Genomic DNA, 24,239 nt, shown 5'->3' on the forward strand with positions numbered 1-24,239 from the left:
AAAATCAAGCATAATAATAATAAAAGTAACAAAGCAGCACATTTATAAAAATCAAGTATAAAAAACCTCAACAGGGTGTGGCTGCAGACCTACACCAGGATGCACCTGCACGCACATGCCCCTCACTGTTTTTAAAGAGTTTACTTTATAAACCATTTAATGACACTTGATATCAGTGGTTGTCTAGTTCATTGTTCATTGTCTGTTAAAGGTGATAAAACTTTAAGCCATTTATAATGTCGTTACCTCCCCAAAAACAGACCTGGAGTTGTGTTTTGTTTCATTCACACATGTCTGAGTAACCCTGTATTATTAGACATCTCCAAAGCTCAAACTGCTCTGTTCCACTTTGTGATCACAAGGGGATGGGTCCTCTGGGTGGAGGTCTGCAGCCAGATCCCTCTCAAAATCATATCAAATTTAAATAAAACCATGTGGCCGATCTAAGTGCTAGAAATGATTTGTATTGAAAAATCTAACCTACTTAAAAAGCAAAAATAAAATGTCATGTTTTCATATTCAAGTATCAAGAGGTTTTTTTTTTGTCCCTTTCAAATTAAGAGCCTGAGATATGATTTGCAACAATAAAATAAAGCTTGGTCAGAACAAGCTTAACCAAACAGAAGGCATTTTCAGATTTCAGATCAAGCAGAGGAGCTCCGCCTACAGTTACTAACGAAAATTATGCTTAAGAGTAGTTTTGAGACCCCACACTTTTACTCCTACTCGAGTAATATATAGTACAGTGTAACAGTACTCTTACTCAAGTAATTTATTGTACAGAGTAACAGTACATTTACTCAAGTAAAAGTTGTGTTCCTCTTCCCTCTGTGAGTCTAAAGTGACTTTATGTAACAATATGAAATTATGTGAACATTTGTGTTTCTTGCAGAAAATACCAGATTAAGTCAAGTTTTTTGTTTTGTCACATTCACTTCAAATTATAAATCAGATGTGACGTCCTGACAGTTACTCTTTCTCGAGTAGTAGTTTCCATAAAAACTTTTTTGTCTTACTTGAGTGATACAATATTGAAGTACATATTTTGATTACTCTGCACTGCTCTGACTTTATGTGCATCTTGTTACAAAACACTTAATTGTGTGTGTTTTGTAACAAGATGGTTGTCTCTGTAGCTGCATTTTAACAGCATAATGGCTGTGGATTAGATTCTCAGATCACATGGGACAAAACATGCACAGAAGACTGATCCACTGCTCCTGACAGGTTTAACCCAGAGACACTGAAGGATGGGTCAAATGCAGAGGTCAGATTGTCATAGAGGGTATAAAGTTATGTCGTTGTGTCCTTAGGCAAGACACTTCACCCACACTGCCTAGTATGAAAGTGAATGATATGTGGTGGTCGGAGGGGCCGATGGTGCAGATTGGCAGCCCCGCTTCCGTCAGTCTGCCCCAGGGCAGCTGTGGCTACAGTAGTAGCTTACCATCACCAAGTGTGGAAATGAATGAATAATGACTATAGTGTAGTGCTTTGAGAGGCTTTGACAAGCCTGTAAAGCGCATTACAAGTGTAAGCCATTATTATTATTATTATTATAATAAAGTCTCCCTTAAAGCTGGGGCACCTGATAGTATATTGTAAAAGCAGCACTTTGGAACTACATTAGCTCACTGTAACTAATTAATAAGTATTTTTGTAAGTGATTTTCACAACTTTAAAGCGACAACAGTGGAGTTGTGCCATCACTGTAAAGTCAACAACTACTACCATGCTAACAGTGCAGCAGCCTTGCTTCCTGGTAGGAATGCTTTATAATTAGATGCTGACAGCAGATAGTGGTCTCATTTTGACCCAAGATGAATTTTAATTTAATATTTAAATAAATGTAGTACAGCTCCTTTCAATAACAACTTCCTCCTTTCATGGTTTGAATCAGGCACCCCAGCTGTGCTCTGCACATTTCAAAAACATAAGTCTATAAATACTGATGTGATTTCTTCAAAGTGCATATGATAAATCAAATTCTGACTTGGTTTGGTGGGATAGTACCTCTGGTCAATATTTTTTATATATATTTTTTAAGTTTTACATCAGGTAAGTGCCAGTTTGTAAGAAAAAGTTGAGGAAAAAAAAGTAGAAAAAAACAAAACAGGAAGTAGCGCTGAGTTGTAAAACAGAATCTCTCTGCCTCAACATGAAAAACTCCATCCAAAATCCAGCGTCAGTTTATGAAAAAGGAAGCATGTTACAGTTTAAATCTTGATTTAACTAAATAAAGGTGTCATCATTTATTTTTATCTGTCTAATAATAACTATTTTGTCATTTAGACAGGCCTTTGTTAACATTATAGTTTCTAGGTAATAGTTATCGAAGTACTTTCATAACTTGTCCAACAGGTAAGTCAAATCTGTCCTGTCAGATGAAGTCTGTCTGTCAGATGCACTTTGAGGCTCACACTCAGTGTTGTTTTCAGTAGCTTGTCTTTTCAAGCAGTGGAATAACGTTCAAGTTTTAAGTTTAAAGGCAAACTAGTCAGTCTTCCCTCAGCTCTGTGGGCAAAATGGTCGACTGCAGGGGACATTCAAAATGTTCTTCTTGATGATCAGATTCAGAAGTCCATGCCTTCGTCGCTCTCACAGAAATCTGACGGAGCGTCTGTGCCAAAGTATCGGTCGCCAAAATTACCTGAAGAGAAATAAATAAGTTTAACCAAAAGCTGAACAGGAAGCCTCAACATAAAGGTCCACTATGTAACTTTTCTGAGTGGGTTTGACACCTGCTCGTCTCCATGGAGGTGCTATTGCTTTGCCTGGAATGTTACACAGTAAGGCATTAAATCTATCTTTATTATATTATTCAATTACAGGTGTTTTCTATTGCTCAAAATTCACTTGAAAATCATGTATTATTATTATGACCAGGTCGCCTCTCCACAGATCTGACCTGTGACTTGTCTCCATGGAGATATAGGTCAATTTAATGCTATACTGTGGAAATAAGTTTAGCTATGTGTAATTAGATGTAGAGCGTGAGAAGATGCAGGAGCTTTTTCAGGAGCATGTTTTGTACAGCATGTACCAGTGTTTCAGTGACGTAAAATAATAAGTGGGAAGGTTCCACGATAAGTCTTTAAAATATCCCCATGACTTTTTGCCATTAACTGCAGAGAAAACCCCCAAGATTCTGACCGATGCCGGGGACGATGTGGAAGCTCTCATTCACTTCTTTGTCCACGGCCGTGCTGATGATGCGCACTCGGGGGAATGCATAGGCCACAGAGTGAACACCCATCTCAGCCATGAGGAGAGAGAGGAGGAAGATCTGCTCCTCAGGCACGTCATGGTCCTGCACAAATGGGCTTAGTGTTAAGATTACAATACATTTTATCTATGCTGTGGCCAGTTGCTTCCAGCAGGACTGCCACATGGTGAATGAACTCAACAGTGACCCTCCACCCCCAGGGCCTCAGGGCTTGATCAGCGACATAGGAACTGATGACCAATTACTTAAAATTTGTTTCTGAAACTTAATAAATGTCCAAATTATTAAAACATTTAGCTGAATATTGAATTTTAAATGTGCTTTTTGGACTTTAAACAACTGTCTTGTGGATATTAGTTAACACGTAAGCACGTACATTTAAACTCTTCATATTTGCAATGTTTGAAAAGTCTTTGGGAAAGATTTATGGAAAATGTACTTCTGGTACCACTGTTGAACTCCATATATAAAGTGTATAAAGTAGTAGTACCAGTAGGACTCGTATGGCCATAAGTGCAGCGGCTCCAGTGGACACAGTGCTGTCCATCAGGATCACATAGTCTTCAGAGATGTCTCGGGGTAGGCGCAGGTAATGCAGCTGTAAGAGACAAACATAGTTTCATCAGTCGGTCCCAGGTCCCAGGTCCCAGGTCCCAGGTCCCAGGTCCCAGGTCCCAGGTCCCAGGTCCCAGGTCCCAGGTCCCAGGTCCCAGGTCCCAGGTCCCAGGTCCCAGGTCCCAGGTCCCAGGTCCCAGGTCCCAGGTCCCAGGTCCCAGGTCCCAGGTCCCAGGTCCCAGGTCCCAGGTCCCAGGTCCCAGGTCCCAGGTCCCAGGTCCCAGGTCCCAGGTCCCAGGTCCCAGGTCCCACCTCTGGCTCCCCTGTGTCATGGTTGGTCTGGATCAGGATCTTGCCCAGTCTAATGTCTTTGCACACAGCCCTCAGAGCCTGCTCCATGGTTTCACCTGCCCTCAGGATCGACACACCTGTGATCTGAAACAGTACAACCATAAAAACAACAGAGAGGAGATCAGAAAGTGAGGTAAAGATCAAACTTCACACATTTAGATTTGAAATTTAATGTTTAAAATGACCTGTGTGTAGCCTGGTCTTTAAAAAAAAAAAAAAAAAAGGAATACAATTATAACCTGAACCTGTGTCCAGAGCTTTAACCTGGAGACAGAGACACAAGTGTCTCATGCTCAGTTTATGGACAGGCCTCATGTAAAAGAACCTCCAGAATTCACTCCCTGAGCTGCAGAGGCTGCACTAGCACTGAGTCATTATTGTCTGCAGGTGCTGGGGTTTAGGTAGTGACCTTTCACATCAGAGAGAGGCATTTTAGGTTTAAAACAACTGGATTTCCGGTTTGGATAAGAGACTCATTTGAGGCTCACTGTGCTTTCTGTTTGGATAATCGTCTTGAACCAAAACACCAAATTATAACAGAAGTCAAAGGATATCATGTCCAATGTTTTTGTGATTAAAAATAAATCCGCATTACAAATGTTCTCAGGAAAAACGATATTTGATTTGAACATTTTAAACTATTCCATTAAAACGATCCATCCATTCATCCTTTCACATTTGAGAGAAGACTGAAATGTGAAGAATCCTTTGCATTGCAGAACATTTCTGCAGAGGTCTAAACTAAACAAGGAGGATTAGCAGCTTTCAAAAATATATTTGCAGAGAGCATTATACAGTGTTTGTAATCAGCATCCATTTAAAGTGAGTTTTTCATTTCAATCAGTCTTCTCTTCTGCCCATGCTAACCCAAGATTACTCCCTTTAAGCCAGTGGTTCTTAACCTGGGTTCAATCGAACCCTAGGGGTTCGGTGAGTCAGTCTCAGGGGTTCGGTGGAGGTCAAGACACGCACCCGACTCATATGATTTGCGGACTGCGAGTGTCTCCAGAAGCTGGCCGTGTCCAAATTTGACAAATGCACCCTTTGATGTGCCTATCGAAGTTCCCGCCTGACCTAAATGCGCCGTTCTTTGGTGAATTGAGACACAGCATGAGACACGGCTAGAGTGATGCCTCAGCGTTGACTGGGAGGATCCCGGCGACAATTGCACTCTGATTGGTCATCTTCGAGGGACCACGGAAGCACATTACCGTAATGACAGTAACGTATTTAAAGAGCCCCATGCCTCTGCTTTGACATGCTGTTTGAATTTACATGAGAGCACAATTGGTTGCGGAGTTACGGTGTGTGTTAAAATGTTAAAAATAATAAATAGCATAAATACAAATAAATACAAGTTCATTATTATAATACATAAGGTCAAAAAATTTTATAATTTCAGTGTGACAGTATTAAACAGGTGATGTCTTTGTGGAAAGGTACATATGTAATTTGTTGTGAGTTCATGCATTGTATTGTTTTTTTTCTTTGAACACAGTGATGTTAATGCATGATTCATTTTGTGCACCAGTAAAACATACATATGTCTTGAATTTGAAAAAAAAAAATCATATTTTATTTTTCAATAAAGAAGGTGAATGTGCATATGAAACTGGTGGGGTTCAGTACCTCCAACAAGGTTAAGAACCACTGCTTTAAGCCCTTATATTTAATGTTAGTTTGACTGACCCTCTTCCCTCCGAGTCTCTTTCCTTCGTAGACTCCTCCCTGCGGAGTCTCCACAGAAACCGACTGTGAAGAAAATTAAAACAAAATTTTAATTCAAAGTTTAAAATGGTCAGATTTCAAGGTTAAAGCTCCTATATTACACAAAACTGACTCTTATGAGCTTTGAGTCATGATATAATGTACCTCCTCAAAAACACACCTGGCGTTGTGTTTGGTTTCATTCACACTTTATTATTAGTCTGTCTACATCTCCAAAGCTCAAAATGCTCTGTTTCACCTCGTGATGTCATGAAGTGGTAGTTTTCAAATTAACAACGCCTTTTACCTTTAGTTCAGTAGAGATCGACAATTCCAGAGGTGAAATCATCCAAATGATTCTAGTGAAGGTGTATGGAGTTTAAAAACACAGTATTACCACATGACATCACAAGGTGGAACAGTTTTCTGTTTGTGAGAAGAACTCTAGCCTAAATCTGCAGGGTTTGTGTGTTAAATATGTGTGAATGAAACAAAACACAATGCCAGGTCTGTTTGTGATGAGGAAACAGCGTTAGAACAGATCAGGAAATGACATAATATGGGCCCTTTAAGTGTTGATGATGTTTAAGACAGCAGGACCCAGGTCCCCGGTTTAGTCCCAAGGTTTAGTTCTGGTTCAGTCTTGGTTTGTCCCTGTCTTAGTCCCCGGCATGGTCCCGGTCTTGTCCCAGTCCAAACCTTGAGTGGGAGGAAGGATAGTGCATGTTCTATCAGGAGTCTCATGAGTCTTTTGGAGTAGAAAATGAACTCGTCACGACTCGTTTCTCGGTTCCTGAAACAAAAAAACAAAACACTAGCTTAGGTCAAAAAACATGAACAGAGAAAATACAACAGTGTTTTTAAAGAAACAAAAGTCGATTTATTTTTGAAACCACTACCTGCACAGGTGGTTTATGAAATATGTATATTTGTATAATTTAAACAGTGAATACTCAAAGTACTTTATATAAATCAGTTTACTTTCTATAAGCAAAACAATTTTTGAGGGGTCGCAACTTTAGTGAAATATAGCAATAATATTTATGGCGATAAATTAGGACATTGAATTAACAAATAAAATGAAGCTTTAAAGGTATTTTAGCAGTGTTAAAAAGTTAACAAAAACATTCATCCTGGTTTTGTCCTCGTCCTGTCCCAGTCTAGTCCTGGTTGAGTTCCTGGTCCAGTAATGATTTAGTCCTATCCTACTCTAGTCCTGGTTGAGTTCCTGGTCCAGTAATGATTTAGTCCTATCCCACTCTAGTCCTGGTTGAGTTCCTGGTCGAGTCCTTAGTTCAGTTCTGGTCCCGCCCTCCAGATCCAGTCTTCCTGGTCCCGCCCTCCAGGTCCAGTCCTCCTGGTCCCGTCCTCCAGGTCCAGTCCTCCAGGTCCAGTCCTCCAGGTCCAGTCCTCCAGGTCCAGTCCTCCTGGTCCCGTCCTCCAGGTCCAGTCCTCCCGGTCTAGTTCTCGTGGTCTAGTCCTGGCTCTGACCTGATAATAGTGTGCATTCCCAGGACTTGGGGAGTGCTATTCAGAACACTGAGGGTCAAAGGCAACGGCTGCCCCTGGTGAGCTGAAGCCAACGCAGATCTGAGGAAGAGCGAAAGGAAGAGCGAGGGGAAGAGAGGGGGGGGGGGGGGGGGGGGGGGGGGGGTAGGGAGGAGAGTTACGAAAGATATACTAACCAAACTATGTACATTGAGTTTCACTTCACTTAAGCTCAAACATAACCAACAGCTGCAGCCTTCACTGACATCTGATCCAAATGTGGCCCGTCTCTAGATTAGATGGAACAGTCACTGCCAAACAGCTCAAAGTCCTGTCTTCTGCACTACTGTTTCACTCCTTACCATTTTATGTTGTATAGTTTAAAATCATGTTCATGGATGAAATCTAGGGATGCACCGATATGATATTGGATATTGGCTTTTTATTTTGGTGAGTCAGATTCTAGGATATCGGTTCAAAACATGTCATAAAATTAAACTTGTATTTTTACAAAGCTGTTCTGTAGTCACTAAACACATTTGGATATTTTTTACCTTATTGTTTGTGTTTAAAGTAAATAAATAGTTTTCAGTCTCTGCCCTAATATTAGTTGATATCAGGTATCGGCAGATTCTTAAAGCCAAAGTATTGACATCGGTATCGAAACAGAAACAGCTAGATAGGTGCATCCCTAATGAAAACAAGGTTTACTCCAAAGTTGTTAGAGCATGTTAAAATTGTAGTGTTTTTTAATAGTGCCATGGCTAAAATAAGAATCTAGGACCTTTACACAAGGATTGCACAAACAAAGCTAACACTAAAAACTTGATTTAGAGTGCATTAGTGATTTAAGAGTCTCACATGTCCCAGCGCTGCTTCATCTGGGCACACAGGAAGTCAGAAAGGAGAGAGAAGAATTAGAGATTTAGACAGAGGTCATCAGAGCAGATATTTTGGCGGAAGTGCTTACGTTGCTGTAGTAACTGTAAATCTCAAATTGACTCTTGGGACCGTTTCACTGATAAATACTTAAAATACTTAAAAGTCTGAAAATGATTTATTTAAATTGTTAATAAGAAAACAGAGCAGAGCTGAGTAAAGTCTGACCTCAGTAAAATAAAATTTTGATGATTCTGCTCAAATACGATTGTTTTTGTCTAAGAATAATCTGTGTAAAATTGTTGAACTTTGACATGAACACATTTAAGCTGAGCAGTACGTGCAGCTAGAGCAACAGAACACACAATACACTCGTTTAAAGGGCCCATATTATGCCATCATCTATGTTAGAATGATGTTTTTTCCATCACAGAGTTGTGTTTCATTCACACGTTTAACACAAACCCTGCATATTTAGAGTTCTTCTCTCAAACAGAAAACTACCAGTTCATGACATCACAAGGTGGAACAGAGCATTTTGAGCTTTGGAGATGTAGACAGACTAATAATAAAGGGTTGCTTTATGAATGAAACAAAACACCATTTCAGGTATATTTTTGATGAGGAAACAACAGTATAACATGGCTTAAATCTCACAAGAGTCCATTTGGTAAAATGTAGGACCTTTAAAAGAGTTAAACGAAAAAAAGTGCCAAACTGGACAATGACAGGGTCAATCAATAATGAACCAATGAAAAATTGAGCTGTGCATTTGGGGGAAAAAAGTTTATTTTAAGACTTTACCAAATCTTAAAATAAAGTTAAGGCTATTATAGGAAACCCATCCATGGCGGAGGAGAGCCGTGGGGGGAGGGGTCACATGGGCGGGGTTCTTTGTGGAAAGGAGTGTGTGCACACTCACCTGGTACAGGGACAAGGAGGAGGAGGCTGGTTGGTGAGCCCAAATTTGTATTGATCTCGACTGCTTTTGTTTCGGGTTTTACTTTATAAATACAACATCCATCCCTGCATTATTCCTGCTCTGTGTCCATGTTCGGTTGTGTTACTGCTGTGATGGCTGCATGCCCATTGCTTTGAGACTTTGTTTTACATTGCATTCAGCACGTCACAGAATCCTACTGGAACCTTGCCTGGAAAATCCAGTCTGATAGCGCTCTGTATAGTTATCTCAGTCTGCTTCCCACGCCGTCCGCTGTATTTCAAGCCCGGCCAAACATGATTGTCCAATCAGATCTGTTTATTTCAGTGATGCATGTGAGACAAAGGAACTCATTAGTCGCTACAGTCGCTATAGCTATTGTAATGTGTTCTAATCATAGTCTGTGTAAAGAAGTGGACTGAGTGAGTGTGACGTCACCCACTTCATTCTGCTCCAGTCAAATGAAGCTCATCGAGGCTAGCAGTTATAGCGACCATGTGTAGCAGAGTTCCATACTTGGAATTCCGACCGCGAGTATCATAGCAACCCAGGAGCAATCTGGAGCGAGGTTGTTGAAGGTAACGCCCCCTTCCCGCCCACACTGCTGGATTAGCAGGGTGCAGGTGCTTAGCAACGCTGCCAATCAAATTTGTCATGATCACTTCCTGTTTGGAACACAGGGGATAACAGGTTCGCTATGTCCATTTATATAAACAGTCTATGGGTCTAATCTGAGCTGTCCTTCAGTTTAAGGCTGCTAGATCGAATCATAAAGATTTGGCTTAAAATGTAAATCATGATTATTTTATACTGTCAAAATTAAATAGTAGGTAAAGAAATGATAGACCCAACATCAGGTTTTGAGGTTTCAGGTTATGAGACACAAATCATTCTGAACAGAAGGTAAGTATTGTATTAACTGAATAAAAGTAATCACTGACACCTTCGGTGTCTCTGGGTTAAACCTCAAGAGCAGTGAACCAGATTTGAGCCTAGATCCTGCTCAGGAGGTAAAAAAGACACTGTAAAAGCATGGGGGGAAAAATTCAAAATAAAATACCTGACAGTGATCTCTCGCTGAGCACAAACAGGAGGAGGGCGGTGTCACAACCATCAGCCAATCAGAGCAGGACAACAGCGACAAGCATGTCAGAATCAGCCAATCAAATCATCACAAAATAAACATAAGCAGCACTATAAGGATGTACATGAATGACAAAAGAACAAAACACAAGCTCAAAAATAGGAAGTAATGATTAAGGGACGATCAGATATGGATTTAGTCCGCCAATAGTGATTCCATAATGATTGTGTAAGTATTAGGATTGTCAAAAGTAAATGAGAAACTAATCAATATTAAAACTAGTATTGTAACTAGATACTTATTTGAGCAGGTATCGATACTACAAAGTCACATTCACAGGACAGAAATGAACCTTTCCTGAATATGTTTATAATAATGTTCAGAATAAGTATCAGAAACAGACTAGTATACACCCATGGACCCTGAGGGATTACATAAATATAAGACACATTGGAATAGAAAACAAAGTACGAACATTTTACGTTGAAAATCACATTTTGTTTTCTAAAGAAAGTGGGGTTTTTTTATTATCTGTGGTATCGGAATCGATATTGAGCATCAAGTCTATTCCTTAGTGGTATCATTACTGTCATAAGTGTTTAATAATGTATTCATGATTCTACAAACGGAGCAAAGGATCATGGTAAATGTAGTTGTTTTTTTTGCTACTGTAACAAAAGACAATGCATTTATTTTAGACAGTGGAGCTGTGAATCAGTATATTGTGACAAATTTTTGATAATGTGATTTTGTGGTATCCTTTACATCTCAAGTGAAAAAAGGCATTATTTTTGTTATTAAATGCATAACAGTCACCGCATATTTTAAAAGGTCACCTTTTCAAGTTGACTGTGGACGTGCTGAACGATCAGATCCAATGCTACAAAGTTCTCTCCACCTGAAAACCTCACAGTATTTAGGAACAGACAAGAAATGCAGGCAACAAGATAACCGTTAATGGAGGTGAGTTAAAGTGCATTTGACTGATTCATATATTTTTCTAAAGCCTTGGTTTGGTGGGATAGCACTAGTGGTAAATATTTTGTATAGTTTTACATCAGTTAAGTGGCAGCTTGTGGAAAAAGTACAAGAAGTAGCTTTGAGTTGAACAGAACTGAATGTTCAGCAGTCAAAATGGAAACACAATGAACACATAAGATCGTCTGAAAACTCAAGAAAAAATACAAAATTAATTTAAACAACACATTTTCAGGAGCCTGTGATCAATACAAGTGTTCATGGTTCTGTTCAGAGTTTTATTTTCAACAAAAAGGTGAGCGTGACTAACTGAAAGACTGTTGGCTAATGCTAGCTAGCTTATGACTGTAAAACTCCATGCAAAATGTAGGGACAGTTTATGCACAATGAAGGCATTTTCTGACTATCATTTAGCACAATAGGGACTCATGCTGTGATAACATTTTTTCACACAAACACATGGCTCTATTAGCATAGCATACACCAGGTTAAAGAGGTTTTTAAAGGGTTTTCACATTGTCTTTGTTCATTCGCGTTGCTGACAGCAGAGGGAGCTCCAAAGCCACAAGAATAGCACTCACCTCTGGGCACCACGATGTCTGCCAGCTGTACGGTGGGCTCGATGTACTGCTCAAACGCTGGTTTCACAAACGTGTTGTACTGTTTAATGATCCCACTGATGTTTCTGCCACGCTGAGAAATGTCTCTTTTCAGCCTCCGTACCAGTCGGATGTCTGAGTCCGTGTCCACAAACACCTTCATGTCCAACAGCTGCAGGGACAGGAGGGGGGACAATTTTTGCAATAAAACATGTGCATAGTAAAACTTTTCTGTTCTCTTGAAATGCTCCATAATACGGAATTATGTTTATTTATTTATTTATTTTTTAAATCACAATATGAAAGGAAATTTTGAATTATTGAAGTTGTGTTTCCACTCCTTCAGAGTCAGTGTTTACTCGAGGTCACGGTCTCCATCTGCCTCCCCTCACAACTGAGAGGAAAATTATATATTAATTATTAATTATTATATTACTCATTACATACAGTCCCCATATAGATCACGATAGATCATCAGCGATATGTTATGGCCCAATCTTAATTAAACTCATGTTGTCTACATGGAGGTTACAGGTCAGATCTGTGACGAGGCAACCCCGAGATTTTGACATGATTTATTTTATATTAAAGTGCCTATGATTAGACTATTCATTTTCACAAAAACACAGTTAAGATCATTATATTTAAAATTTTACTAAAAATTGTTAAAAATTATGACATCACACGGGGGATTTCCAACTGTTACCTAGCAACCACGCTGTACAACAGGCCAAAACTCCTCTACTGTACACAGAAATTATTATTTGACAAATAAAAATATAAGAAAACACCTTTATGGTGTTCAAATCATTGAGTCATTGTTCAGGTTATCAGAAAAATGTGTTTTTGTAAATTCTGCTGAACTTTAGGATACTACTCTCCCTGGTGTGACGTCATCAGGAGCTGTGACCACCACAGTGCAGCACTTGGGGCCCCATCTCCAGATCTTGAGCTAGTCTTGGTTTCGACGACCTCAGCTGGAGGATTCAACCATAGACTGGAGCAGAGTTCTATATTTGGAAATACAACCGTGAGTATTAAAGCAACCAAAGAGCCAATCAGAAGCCAGGCTTTTGAAAGTAACGCCCCTTCCCACTGCACACTGCTGGTTTAGCAGGGAGTGGGTGTTTAGCAACATTGTCAATCAAACCTGTTGCTAACGATAGCGGGAGGAACCTCGGGAAAAGAAAGCAACTGATTTGTCTATTATTAACGTTCATATCTTCAGTTAGAGACACAACAGAAAAATTAAAATCCAGGATCATGTAGCGGTTAATATGAACATTTTAAGACAAAAATGACAAGGCTCACTGCAGCAGTTACAGAGAGGGGTGAAGTGAATTGGAGCCAGAGTTGATGGAGCAAGAAGCACACCCATGATCACTTCCTATTTGGAACATAGCAGGTTCACTATGTCCATTTACATAAACAGTCTATGGATATGACCTATTGTGCATGTTTTGGATTGATGGGGGAAACCTGAGTGCCCGGAGGAAACCCACCCAGACACAAGGACAACTCCACACAGAACGCACCGGGGGGTCAAACCTCGAACCTCGTTGTTCAGTGCTAACAACTCAGCCACCATGCCATATTTAAAACAGGTAGTATCCCACAAAATAAAGCAGGAATTAGAGAATCATTACAACCAGTCATATTCACTTTAACCATCTTTTTGTCCAAGCCAAATGTAAAACATATCTCAAAAATCTCATGAGGTCATTTTCCCATCTGCCATCTACTGGTAAAAAAATATATAACTTGCAGATGGTAGCTTTAAGATATTAAATATCAAGTACACTGTAAATAATAAGAAAAAAGAAAAAAATGTCAAAAAGGGGGGGAAAAAAAGAAAAAATGTGTACTAGTATAATATGTTTAAAAATTTTACTTCACTTTTTGTGCAAAACTTGAACCTCAACAAAGATACTTTGGCAGAATCCATAAAAACTGAAGAAATAGATTTTTTGTCAATATTGCGCTTCCACTGTTTTCACATAAAGCTACTGAATGTAATTGTGTGTCTTCTGTAGTAAAGCTGTGTGTCATTGATAAGAAGAGGCTCTCCCCACAGACCTGCTTTTATTCACACTGTCACCAGTGATTCATTAAACACAGCAACGACTCCTGTGGGACAAAAGAGAGTGACCAACAGAAGAGAAGGACTGAAGAAGGGGACGAGAGGGGGGTAGAGAAAAAGAGATGGGGAGAGAGAGAGGGAAGGGGGGAGGATAGAAGTAGAGAGGCAGACAGAGATAAGAGAGAGGGGAAAATAGAGAGTCAGAGAAGAGGGAAGGAGAGGAGAGGGGGGAGACAGAAAGATGGAGGTCAAGTTGAGGAGGATTTACGCCAGTAAATGACACAATAATGCTGTGATTCTGAGCGGCACATCTCTCAAATCTTTGTACGGAGCAGATCTATGTAGAAAGGAGGTGCAAAAGAAAGGAATAAAAGGAATATTGCAAAAGAAAGGAATAAAGGGGGGGGGGGGGGGGGTTGGGGGGAGTTGAGGAGGATGCAGTGTAAATGACAGAATAATACTGTGATCCTGAGCGGTACATTTGTCAAACCTTTGCACGAAGCAGATCTATGGAGAATCTTAATTAAAATTGATTGGACTGAATCGAGGACAAAAGCTGATTTATGGCAGAGCCTTTCACACACAAAATACTGTTATGTTCATATGGAGGTCAGAGGCCATAACAGGGATGTCTGGGGTTCTGTTCCTGCTCGGGACAAGTCATTTGTGTGTGGGATTTGCATGTTCTGCCTGTGTCTGGGTGGGTTTCCCACTGAGTTTATTTAAGCAGTTGGCAAACTTATTTAAACATTTGCACTAACTACCTTAAAGACGGGGTATTAAGTGATTTTAAAAAAAATGTTTTAGCTTTCTACCATGTTGTAACGTTCCCTCATCAAAAACATGCCTGAAGAGGTTTTAGATGTTAGCCATATTTTAGCATTCTCTCCTGTGCCCTATTCAAACCCTCCTAAGAGTTAGCTGTAAGATTCTGTACAAGGCTCCGCCCACAAGCCTGTGTCACCCATCCTCCACATGACAATTCTCCATAAATATACAAAAACATGTACAAAACTGTACACAGCAACTTGACAAAGTGATGTGCAGTAGTTTCTGCCTTAAATCTCCAGCAGAAGCCGTAGGGAAATTTGTCTTCCACATATGACCCATCCTTCAACATCTCGTGTGGAGGCACACCGATTGTGTTGTGCTAGTTTTCTGTAGTAATACAGAAGTAAAATACTCCCTCTTTAAATAAAGCTTTACGCATATATTCTTGAGGCAGCTTGTAAATAGTGACACAGTGGCTAGTGCTCTCGCCTCACAGCAAGAAGGTTGTGAGTTCGACTTTCTGTGTGGGTTTCCCTCATCAACCCAAAACATGAACAGGTAAAGTCCTTAAGCTAAGGTTGTCTTGACCAAGACTAGCTCAAGATCTAGAGATGGGTCCCACTGGTCCTGACAGGCTGACCCAGGTACACTAAAGGATGGGTAAAATTTCCCTACAGCTTCTGCTGGAGATTTATGTCAGATAGCCAATATGCAAAAAAATTGCTACTACGATATATGTTTAAGTCTCCAGATCTGAGCTCCTGTGACCTCTATGCTCGCTCTGGTGGGTTCTGTTGACGCTGCATTTTTACCTCCTCTCTCAGATATACAACCTGCACCTCGTTGTGTCTCTGAATTACACGTTTCCATTGGTTTAAATCATGTCCGTTTACCGTAAGTCCCGTATCCTCCCTCCTCACGCTCCTCTCGCTCTGTGAAATCGATCTCTCCTGGTTTCTGCTGAGTTTAGGGTCGTTTCTTCTTTAAGTGACAGTGATAGCGCACCTTTTTAGTCTTTGTTTCCTGTTGTTGATTTATTTTTACCGTAAACAAGTCAAATGATGAAACACCAATTCAACTATTGTGGTGTCAGCTTTTGAGGAGCGATAGTAGCTGTATGGTTCAGAGGAGGGACTGTGGCTATATGGTAGAGAAGAGGGACACTGAATATATATTACAGAAGAGGGACTGAGGTGTATGGTACAGAGAAGGGACAGAGGAGGGACAGTTACATATGGTACAGAGGAGGCATTTCTCACCTTCAGTAGTTCTTTATTTGCAAATGCCAGAATACCCTCAAAGATCACCACATTGGCCCCGTACACTGTTTTCTAAAGACAGAGAAAAAAAATGATATTACGCTCAAAAGATGAAGTTCCACCCGATGACATCTGCAGGTTGTAATTCAGAAGTGCTCCTCTGGATTTTCAACTTTTTCATATCCATGTCATTTCATGAAGTACATATTTATATCCTAGTATAATGGCTTGTTTCTTTTGGACACAAACAAGAGGAATAGAAAGACTTACTAAAATAGTTGACAATTATTAATTATTTGCAAAACATAATTTCAAAGGGCCCATATTACACTATTCTCTGATCTCTGTTCTAATGTTGTTTCCTCATCACAATTTTTATAACATCTTTATACTTTATAACACTTTATAACACCGGTCACTTTAATAAGTCATGTTTGCACTGTTGTTCTGATGCTGCTGTTGTATATATTTTCTACCTTTAAGTATTTTATTTGATTTTTTAAGCATATCTTTTTAACTTTGTGCATGCCCTTATTTGTATTTATTCAGTGTGTTTTATGTTGCACTTTATCACCGAAGTAAGTTCCTAGTTTGTGAACTGTGTTCACAAACGATGGCAATAAAAGGATTCTGTTTCTGACAAACAGACCTTGAGTTGTGTTTTGTTTCCTTCACATGATCACCATCTTCGCTATAGAAAAGCCCCATGTCAGACCTTGTCAGTTGTTTATGTAACAGCTTTTATTCAATGGTCTGCGCTAAAACACATGTTCCAAGACATTCATCTGTTCATTAATCAGAGGAGACAAGATGGCGGCCAGAGAGAAAAAGAGATGTGAGGTTGGTTGCCCGTGAAGCTGATAAAGAAACAAATTAACCAATATTGATCCAAAGGTTTTACCTGCTCAGCTTTAAACATGATTTAAAGATGCAAAAACAGGAGATGAGAAAATAAAACAGGAATTATAGATTAAAGTTTAGACCCTCGTCAAGTCCTAGTTAAGCCTGGGACTAAAGCAGCCTGGATCAGGCAGGAGCAAGGAACCTACCTGACCTGCAGGCTCTGTCCAGTGAGGAGCTTTGTCTTTGCACCATAGGCCTGTATGACCTGTATGACCCGTATGACCGCTATAACCCCTATGACCCGTAGGCCTGTATGACCCGTAGGCCTGTATGACCCGTAGGCCTGTATGACCCGTAGACGCATCACTAGTCTTTATTCTCTGGTTTAGTCCCTGGTTCAGCCTGGTTTAGTCCTGGCTGAGCCCTGGTTTAGCCCTCTTTTAAGCCTGGTCTATGCCCTGGTCTATGCCCTGGTCTATGCCCTGGTCTATGCCCTGGTCTAGGCCCTGGTCTAGGCCCTGGTCTAGGCCCTGGTCTAGGCCCTGGTCTAGGCCCTGGTCTAGGCCCTGGTCTAGGCCCTGGTCTAGGCCCTGGTCTAGGCTCTGGGTTAAGCCCTGGGTTAAACCCTCTTTTAGGCCTGGTTTAGCCCTGCTTGAGTCCAGTCCATAAAGAACGTATTTCTTTGTTTTCCTAGTTTTTCTTTAAATCTTTCAGTCGCTGTACTCTCAGAGGTTGCTGGTTTAATCACACATGGCTGCTTTGAGTGACTGGTGTGTGGCGAGTCTATTCCCTGAATGCCGTGGTGCCATTGAGCCATGAAATTGGCCAGCACAGAAGGGGGATTGATTCTGGCACCAGCTATGATGCAACAATGCTAATTTAGGTTGCTCTAAATCAGAGTGATTAGCACGCTAGCAGCCTCTGTATCTAAATGCATTAGTGCTAACACATTTTCAAGAGCTATGCTAAATGTCCTGTACAAGATGAAGCATTCTATTAGTCCTGGTCTAGCCCCTGGTCTAGCCCCTGGTCTAGCCCCTGGTCTAGCCCCTGGTCTAGCCCCTGGCCTAGCCCCTGGCCTAGCCCCTGGCCTAGCCCCTGGCCTAGCCCCTGGCCTAGCGTCTGGCCTAGCGTCTGGCCTAGCGTCTGGCCTAGCGTCTGGCCTAGCGTCTGGCCTAGCGTCTGGCCTAGCCCCTGGTCTAGCCCCTGGTCTAGCCCCTGGTCAAGTCCCTGGTTTAATATTCGTCCAAATGTATACTGTAGTAGAGTCCTTGTTTAGTGCTAGTCAAGATCTGGTTCAAGGCTTATTGTGTCCAGATTTAGTCTTGGTCCAGTCCAGTTTGTGCTCTGGTTTAGTTCTAGTTTAGTTCCTACTTTAGTTTCAAGTTTAATCGAGGCTTAATTCTCGTCTAATCCCAATTTAGTCCCTGGTTTAAATTGTGAATATATTTTCAATGCTGTTAAAAACAGATTCAGTTCACATTTAAACCGCTAAACTAATCAAAGACTCCTATGTATTTCAGAGAATGTTTGTAGAGGTCTAAACTACAGGGTTAGCAAATGTACACCGAATAAGACTCCTTGGAGACACAGGGAGGGCATCTAACATAGGGAGGGAATCTGACACAGATGCCCTCCATATTTTTTGTTATCTAAGAGTTATCTAGTGTATTACATAAAAAACTCCAGTGGTATCTGCTAACATTTTAAGCAGAGTAAAATGAGTTAGCTGGACTCACCCATTCCTTGCGCCTGCAGTGGGAGTTAAAGTCGTAAACTGGAACTTTTATGCTCTTCCCCTTCTTCAGTTTCCTCAGAACTGTGATCAGCAGCTCAAAGTCAAACGCATCGGGGTGGTCAAAGTTATACTCGTTTTTAGCTGCCAACTCCTGCTCCTCTTTGTCCAAAACCTGAAGATGTAAAGAAGGTTTAGTCCAGGTTCAGTCCCGGTTCAGTCCTGTTAACTCCTGGTTCAAGTCCCGGTTCAGTCTCAATTTGGTCCTGGTTAAATCCTGGTTTGGTTCTGCTTTAGTTGAGGCAGAGGAAGCAGAAAAGAGGGTCAGAGGAGCAGAGGGTCAGTAGAGAAGAGGCTGTGGAGGAAGAGGGTCAGAGGAGCAAAGGATGCAGAGGAGAGGAGCAGAGGATGTTAAATATTGACAGTCTGTGGGGAGACTGGTCGATGGTTGAGTGAGTGGCTCCAGGGTAATGCTGATTGGAGCGATAACAATGAGGAGAAGCATAATTACTTACAAATGAGTTTAGATGTAAGGGCAGAGGGTCAATAGGAACATGGTCTGTGCTCAGATGCATGGACTTTACACAGACACTGCAGTAAACAAGGGATTATAAAGGGACAGGTTTAAATAGGACCACCAGGGGGAGATGCAGTAGTAGCAGGTTTGTGCAGTGATGGTAGGTCCAGTAACAATAGCAAGATATTTAAAATTTTGCTGGATTGGATATCGTCTTCCAAATATCGGTTCAGCCGATATGCTGGTTGGACAGATGAATTGATGAAATAAGACTATATACTGGTTGTACTTGGCACAGAAAGTTGACTAATGTTAAAATATGTATTTATAAAAATCTGTTCTGTCGTTATTAGATACTTAAAGCTATAGCATCACAATCTGTGCCAGAACTGAAAAAGCTGGATGGGTGCATCCCTAATGTCGAAGAAACAGTAGTCATAAGTAGTAGTCGTAGTGGCAGGAGTAGTTGTACCTTGTAGAAAGAGTCCATGGACAGTAGCACGACCCAGGGCACATCCAGAGCTTCGATGATTTTGTTAGCTACAGTGGTTTTCCCAGAAGCACTTCCTCCACACAAACCTGAGGAAGACCAAAATAGAAAATATTTAAGCTTTAAAGATAAGCTGCACTTTATCGGCCCTGAAATGTGTCCTCTGCATTTGATTCATCACTCAGTGTCTCTGGGTTAAACCTGTCAGGAGCAGTGGGACCCATCTCCAGATCTTGAGCTAGTCTTGGTCAGGACTGCTTTAGATGGAGGAGTTGACCTATTGTGCATGTTTTGGGTTGCAGCAGCTTACATGTGCAATACTTAAAGACAAACTAAAGACATCTACTTGTTTCTCTATGTCGAGAATGTTCACTTCAGTGATTTTAGCTCACTCCAAACTGCAAACACCAAAGACACAGTTAGTGCAGTGCACAGATCGATTAAATAAGTCTCTACATCTGCAGTTTGGCCTGGTCTGGACCCTGTCTTTTGTGGCCTGCAGCCATCCCTCAGTCACATACATGAAGCATGTTAAAGGCGTGTTAGAGGCATGTGGAGAGTATAAATGTGTTTTTAGGGATTTTTCTGCAGACAGAGGAGAATCAGAACCTGGAGCTAAAACTGTCTCCACTCAGTTGTGAGGAATGCTGACACGGAGGAAAGGGAATGATCACAAATAAAACACTGAAATCATTTTTACAGGAAAAAGGAAGGAAATTCAAGGTACACTCTGTTACACCTGCTGATGTCATGAGCCTCATTATAAAGATTTTTAAATTTTCATTTATTTACACAAAGCTGTGCTATGGTTACTTTTATATAAGGCATGAGTAACATAATACATTTGAATCAGTTTTGTCAAAAGTTGTTAAATAACTACTTTTGCTTGCAGGTATATATATATATATATATATATATATATATATATATATATATATATATATATATATATATATATATATAAAATCAAATTAACATATTTTCTTGTGCAAATTACAATAACCAGCTTGAGTGTTTTGATGGAGATCTACAGCCAATCCTCTGCCAGTTGAAAAGTTGACTATTGTGTTAAAAGGTCTCTTGTCTATGTTCAAAAATTAATACTGCAATATTGTTTTAAAATTACAGTATGTAACTTTCTGAAAGTGGCACGTCACCTGCCTGATTCCATGGAAACACAGTTAAAACCATACATTGGAACGTTCTCCATGGAGATTGATTGATATTCTGCTTCATGGAATAAACCAGGGGTGGGCAAATCTTTTGACACACAAGCCACAATGGGTTCTAAATTTGATAGAGGGGCAGGGCCAGAATATATATATGTATATATTACATTAAAGATTTGTAGCAAAGCATGAATATGCAAGGCTCATTCTACAAAGTGTTTTTCAAGTGCATTAATTAAATTAATAATTAATTTATTTGATTTCAGTTAAATAAACACAGCAGAAAATCTCACATTGAGTTTTATCAAGGGCCAATAGATCAAAAACAATAGACCAACTACAAAGGTAAACTGAACAAGGTTTACCTATTTTAATATAATTTGGTCTCATTCGGCAAGCCGGATTAATAAACCCAAAGGGCCGTAGTTTGCCCATGTCTGGCAAAACCCTAAGGAACAAATTATCCATGGAAACAAGCAATACCCTCCATCAGGCCAAATAAGAGTCAGGTTTGTGGAGATACAAGGCTGCTCACAGTAAGGACACATGCTTTTCAGTGCAATAAACTCAGGAAAATGAAATGCTTTTATCTTAGTCTATTTATTGGAAAAAAAGGTTTCATACCGTGGCTTTAATAAGGACATAATTAAATAAGAAATTGTGGTTGTTCAAATTAAACAATTAAATACATACAGAATTCTAGTTAGACTGACCAATGACGAAAGCCTCCTTGAAGCTGGTCCCAGTCACGTTGTACCAGGGTGGGCGGCCTGCAGTGTAGATGGTGCGTTTGTTTGTGCGCAGCAGCGGAGGTTCCGTCTTACTCTGAGATGTGGAGCGTTTCCGTGGCGACAGGCGAGAGGTCATAGGGGTTGCAGGGGTCAGAGGGCAGCAAGGGGTTGAAGAGCAGTGGGGTGAGGAGAGGCCGTCCAGAGAGTCGTCTCCGCTACTGCTGCAAAACAAACACAAAGATGTGTTTAACAAGAGTATTGTTACTGTAATATTACTCCAGAACAAGCCGTAGTTCATTTGTGAAGCCAAAGGTAATAGTGTCATCATGATGCTGAAATTTCAAACTAATTCAATAATATGGCATTTTAGGAAAAAAAACACTGAAATCTGAATTGACAAGCAAATAACTAAGAATCACATTTCAGAAGATGTTTGTACAGATCTAAAGTACAGGGTTGTTGTTTGTGGAGAAAATTATGGTACTTCAAACATTAGTGAACTGCATCCCTTCAAATAGTGATTTCCATCCAACTGCAGTTAAAGCAGACCTATTGTGCTTGTGTCTGTGCTATAGTTATAATCTATGACAGCTGTCGATGATTATGTTAGAATTTGGACATTTTAAATCAAAATATTAATCTAAAACAATGCCCAATGGGAGCTCACGTCACCATAATAATAATAATAATAATAATAATAATAATAATAATACATTTTATTTGTTAGGCGCCTTTCAAGGCTCTCAAGGTCGCCGTACATACATACGTAAACAATACAAATTGAAACAATGTAAAATTATTAAAAATACATTTAAAAACCAATATAGATTAAAGCAAATATAAATTAAAAGACAGAGCAGTTATGGTCAGAGTGGTCAGGGCGAGAAGGCCTTTCTAAACAGATGAGTTTTGAGTTTAGATTTGAAGTGTGAGAGTGAGTGTGTGTTGCGGAGGTCATGGGGGAGGGAGTTCCAGAGCTGGGGAGCAGAGCAGCTGAAGGCTCTGCTCCCCATAGTGACAAGACGGGCAGGAGGGACAGTGAGGTGCAGGGAAGAGGAGGAGCGGAGGGAGCGGGCAGGTGTGGAGATGTGAATGAGGTCAGACAGGTATGGAGGGGCCAGGTTGTGGAGAGCTTTGTATGTGAGGAGTATGATTTTGTAGTGTATGCGGTGCGTGATGGGGAGCCAGTGGAGCTGTTGCAGGACAGGTGTGATGTGGTGATGGGAGGGTGTGTATGTGATAATGCGGGCAGCTGAGTTTTGGACCAGTTGGAGTTTATGGAGTGATTTCTGTGGGAGTCCAAACAGAAGAGAATTGCAATAGTCTATATGGGAAGTGACCAGGCTATGGATGAGGATGGCGGTGGTGTGTGGGGTGAGTGAGGGACGGAGGCGGTGGATGTTTCTGAGGTGGAAGTAGGCGGACCGGGTGATGCTGTTGATATGGGAGGTGAAGGAAAGTGTGCTGTCGAGGATGACACCCAGACTCTTTACCTGAGGGGAGGGGGAGATAGAGGAGCCATCAATGGATATGGAAAAAGGATTTATTTTGCTTAGGGTGGATTTGGTGCCGACGAGTAGGAGTTCTGTTTTATTGCCGTTAAGTTTGAGGAAATTTGAGGTGAACCAGGTTTGTATTTTTGTGAGGCAGTCTGTCAGGGAGGAGGGTGGAAGTGTGGAGTTGGGTTTACTGGAAATGTAGAGCTGGGTGTCATCCGCGTAACAGTGAAAGTGAATATGGTGTTTTCTAAAGATAGAACCAAGGGGGAGAAGATAGATTAGAAAGAGCAGAGGACCGAGGACAGAACCCTGAGGAACACCTGACGTGACAGGGAAGGGGTGTGAGGTGAATGACTTGAGCTGAATAAACTGAGAGCGATCTGAGATAAACGTCATCACAACAAAGTGCCACATGAGGTCAGCATCCCCTATGGACAGCTGCACATCACATGAGCGAGCCGCAAGCTAGCCACTCTTTTGCACTGTATTCAGCGCTGAATATCATGTTATATTCTGAACAAATAAGAGTACAAATGCTTTGTGTATGTGGCCATCAGAAATGCCTTTTGCTCATCTCCAGCCCCTTTTCTCACTACTGCATTTTAATTCAAACGTTCTCCACAGAATCGTCCAATCAGCTGCAGTGTTCACTGCAGTGTTCAGAGACTTTGCAGAAACCTGATGTCCTATGAAGAGACAGAGAGACGACCACAGCTCAGGTCCTCCTCTGTGACGTCTCTCACACTGGAGCTACTGTGGGTGTGGATGAGGGAGAGGGGGCGAGCTCACCGACCCTCCCCAGGAATCACACCTCTCTCCTGGGCATAGTGAGCTTGTAGCGGGGCTTGGGTCACATGAGTAAGGCTTCATCACCTGGCACTAACACAGGGCACTTTGAGTCTATAACTTGGCTATTTATTTATGTTGCTAAACATAAAATCAAATATATATACACATATACATACATATATAAACACACGCACTCATACATATATGTACACATATATATATAAATCGTATTAATGCTACGCTGAGATAAACTCTTTACCAACAAGGGCAGCGCACATTACAACAAAAGCTCAAATGACTAAGTTTATCTCAGCATATTTAATGAAATTGAGACTAAACAAACATCCTGATTTTTGACATGGTTTTGTTTGTATAATGCTTTTTTTCAGTCCTCCTTGTGAAAAAGCAATTAATATGGCATTTACTTTCATAAGGCCATAGTAAGTAACATTTTGGAAAAAAAATAACTAAAATGAAAAGATTTTTTTATTTATTTATAGGTGTTCTGCACTGAAAAACAGACATGGAGAAACTGGTCCAAGTTTCTCC

The 24,239-nt window shown here is 40.7% G+C and overlaps 1 protein-coding gene across 1 annotated transcript in view; it reads right to left on the bottom strand.

Annotated features, from left to right (window-relative positions):
• Positions 1-1,574: 1,574 nt before the first annotated feature.
• si:ch211-243j20.2 (uridine-cytidine kinase-like 1) overlaps positions 1,575-24,239 on the bottom strand; it is a 23,609-nt gene continuing 944 nt past the window's right edge. The window contains exons 2-15 of the mRNA XM_033991228.2: positions 21,385-21,623; positions 19,485-19,591; positions 18,500-18,670; positions 15,918-15,989; positions 11,790-11,979; positions 11,067-11,128; positions 10,207-10,223; positions 7,331-7,429; positions 6,539-6,632; positions 5,822-5,884; positions 4,094-4,216; positions 3,717-3,824; positions 3,154-3,310; positions 1,575-2,650 (exon numbers count right to left, since the gene is read on the bottom strand). Of these exons, the coding sequence (XP_033847119.1) occupies positions 2,574-2,650; positions 3,154-3,310; positions 3,717-3,824; positions 4,094-4,216; positions 5,822-5,884; positions 6,539-6,632; positions 7,331-7,429; positions 10,207-10,223; positions 11,067-11,128; positions 11,790-11,979; positions 15,918-15,989; positions 18,500-18,670; positions 19,485-19,591; positions 21,385-21,623 (1,579 nt within the window). The 3' untranslated portion in view covers positions 1,575-2,573. The remainder of the gene's footprint in view (positions 2,651-3,153; positions 3,311-3,716; positions 3,825-4,093; positions 4,217-5,821; positions 5,885-6,538; positions 6,633-7,330; positions 7,430-10,206; positions 10,224-11,066; positions 11,129-11,789; positions 11,980-15,917; positions 15,990-18,499; positions 18,671-19,484; positions 19,592-21,384; positions 21,624-24,239) is intronic.

Source organism: Periophthalmus magnuspinnatus, chromosome 24 (genome assembly GCF_009829125.3).
Source record: "Periophthalmus magnuspinnatus isolate fPerMag1 chromosome 24, fPerMag1.2.pri, whole genome shotgun sequence".
Taxonomy (NCBI): Eukaryota; Metazoa; Chordata; class Actinopteri; order Gobiiformes; family Gobiidae; genus Periophthalmus; species Periophthalmus magnuspinnatus.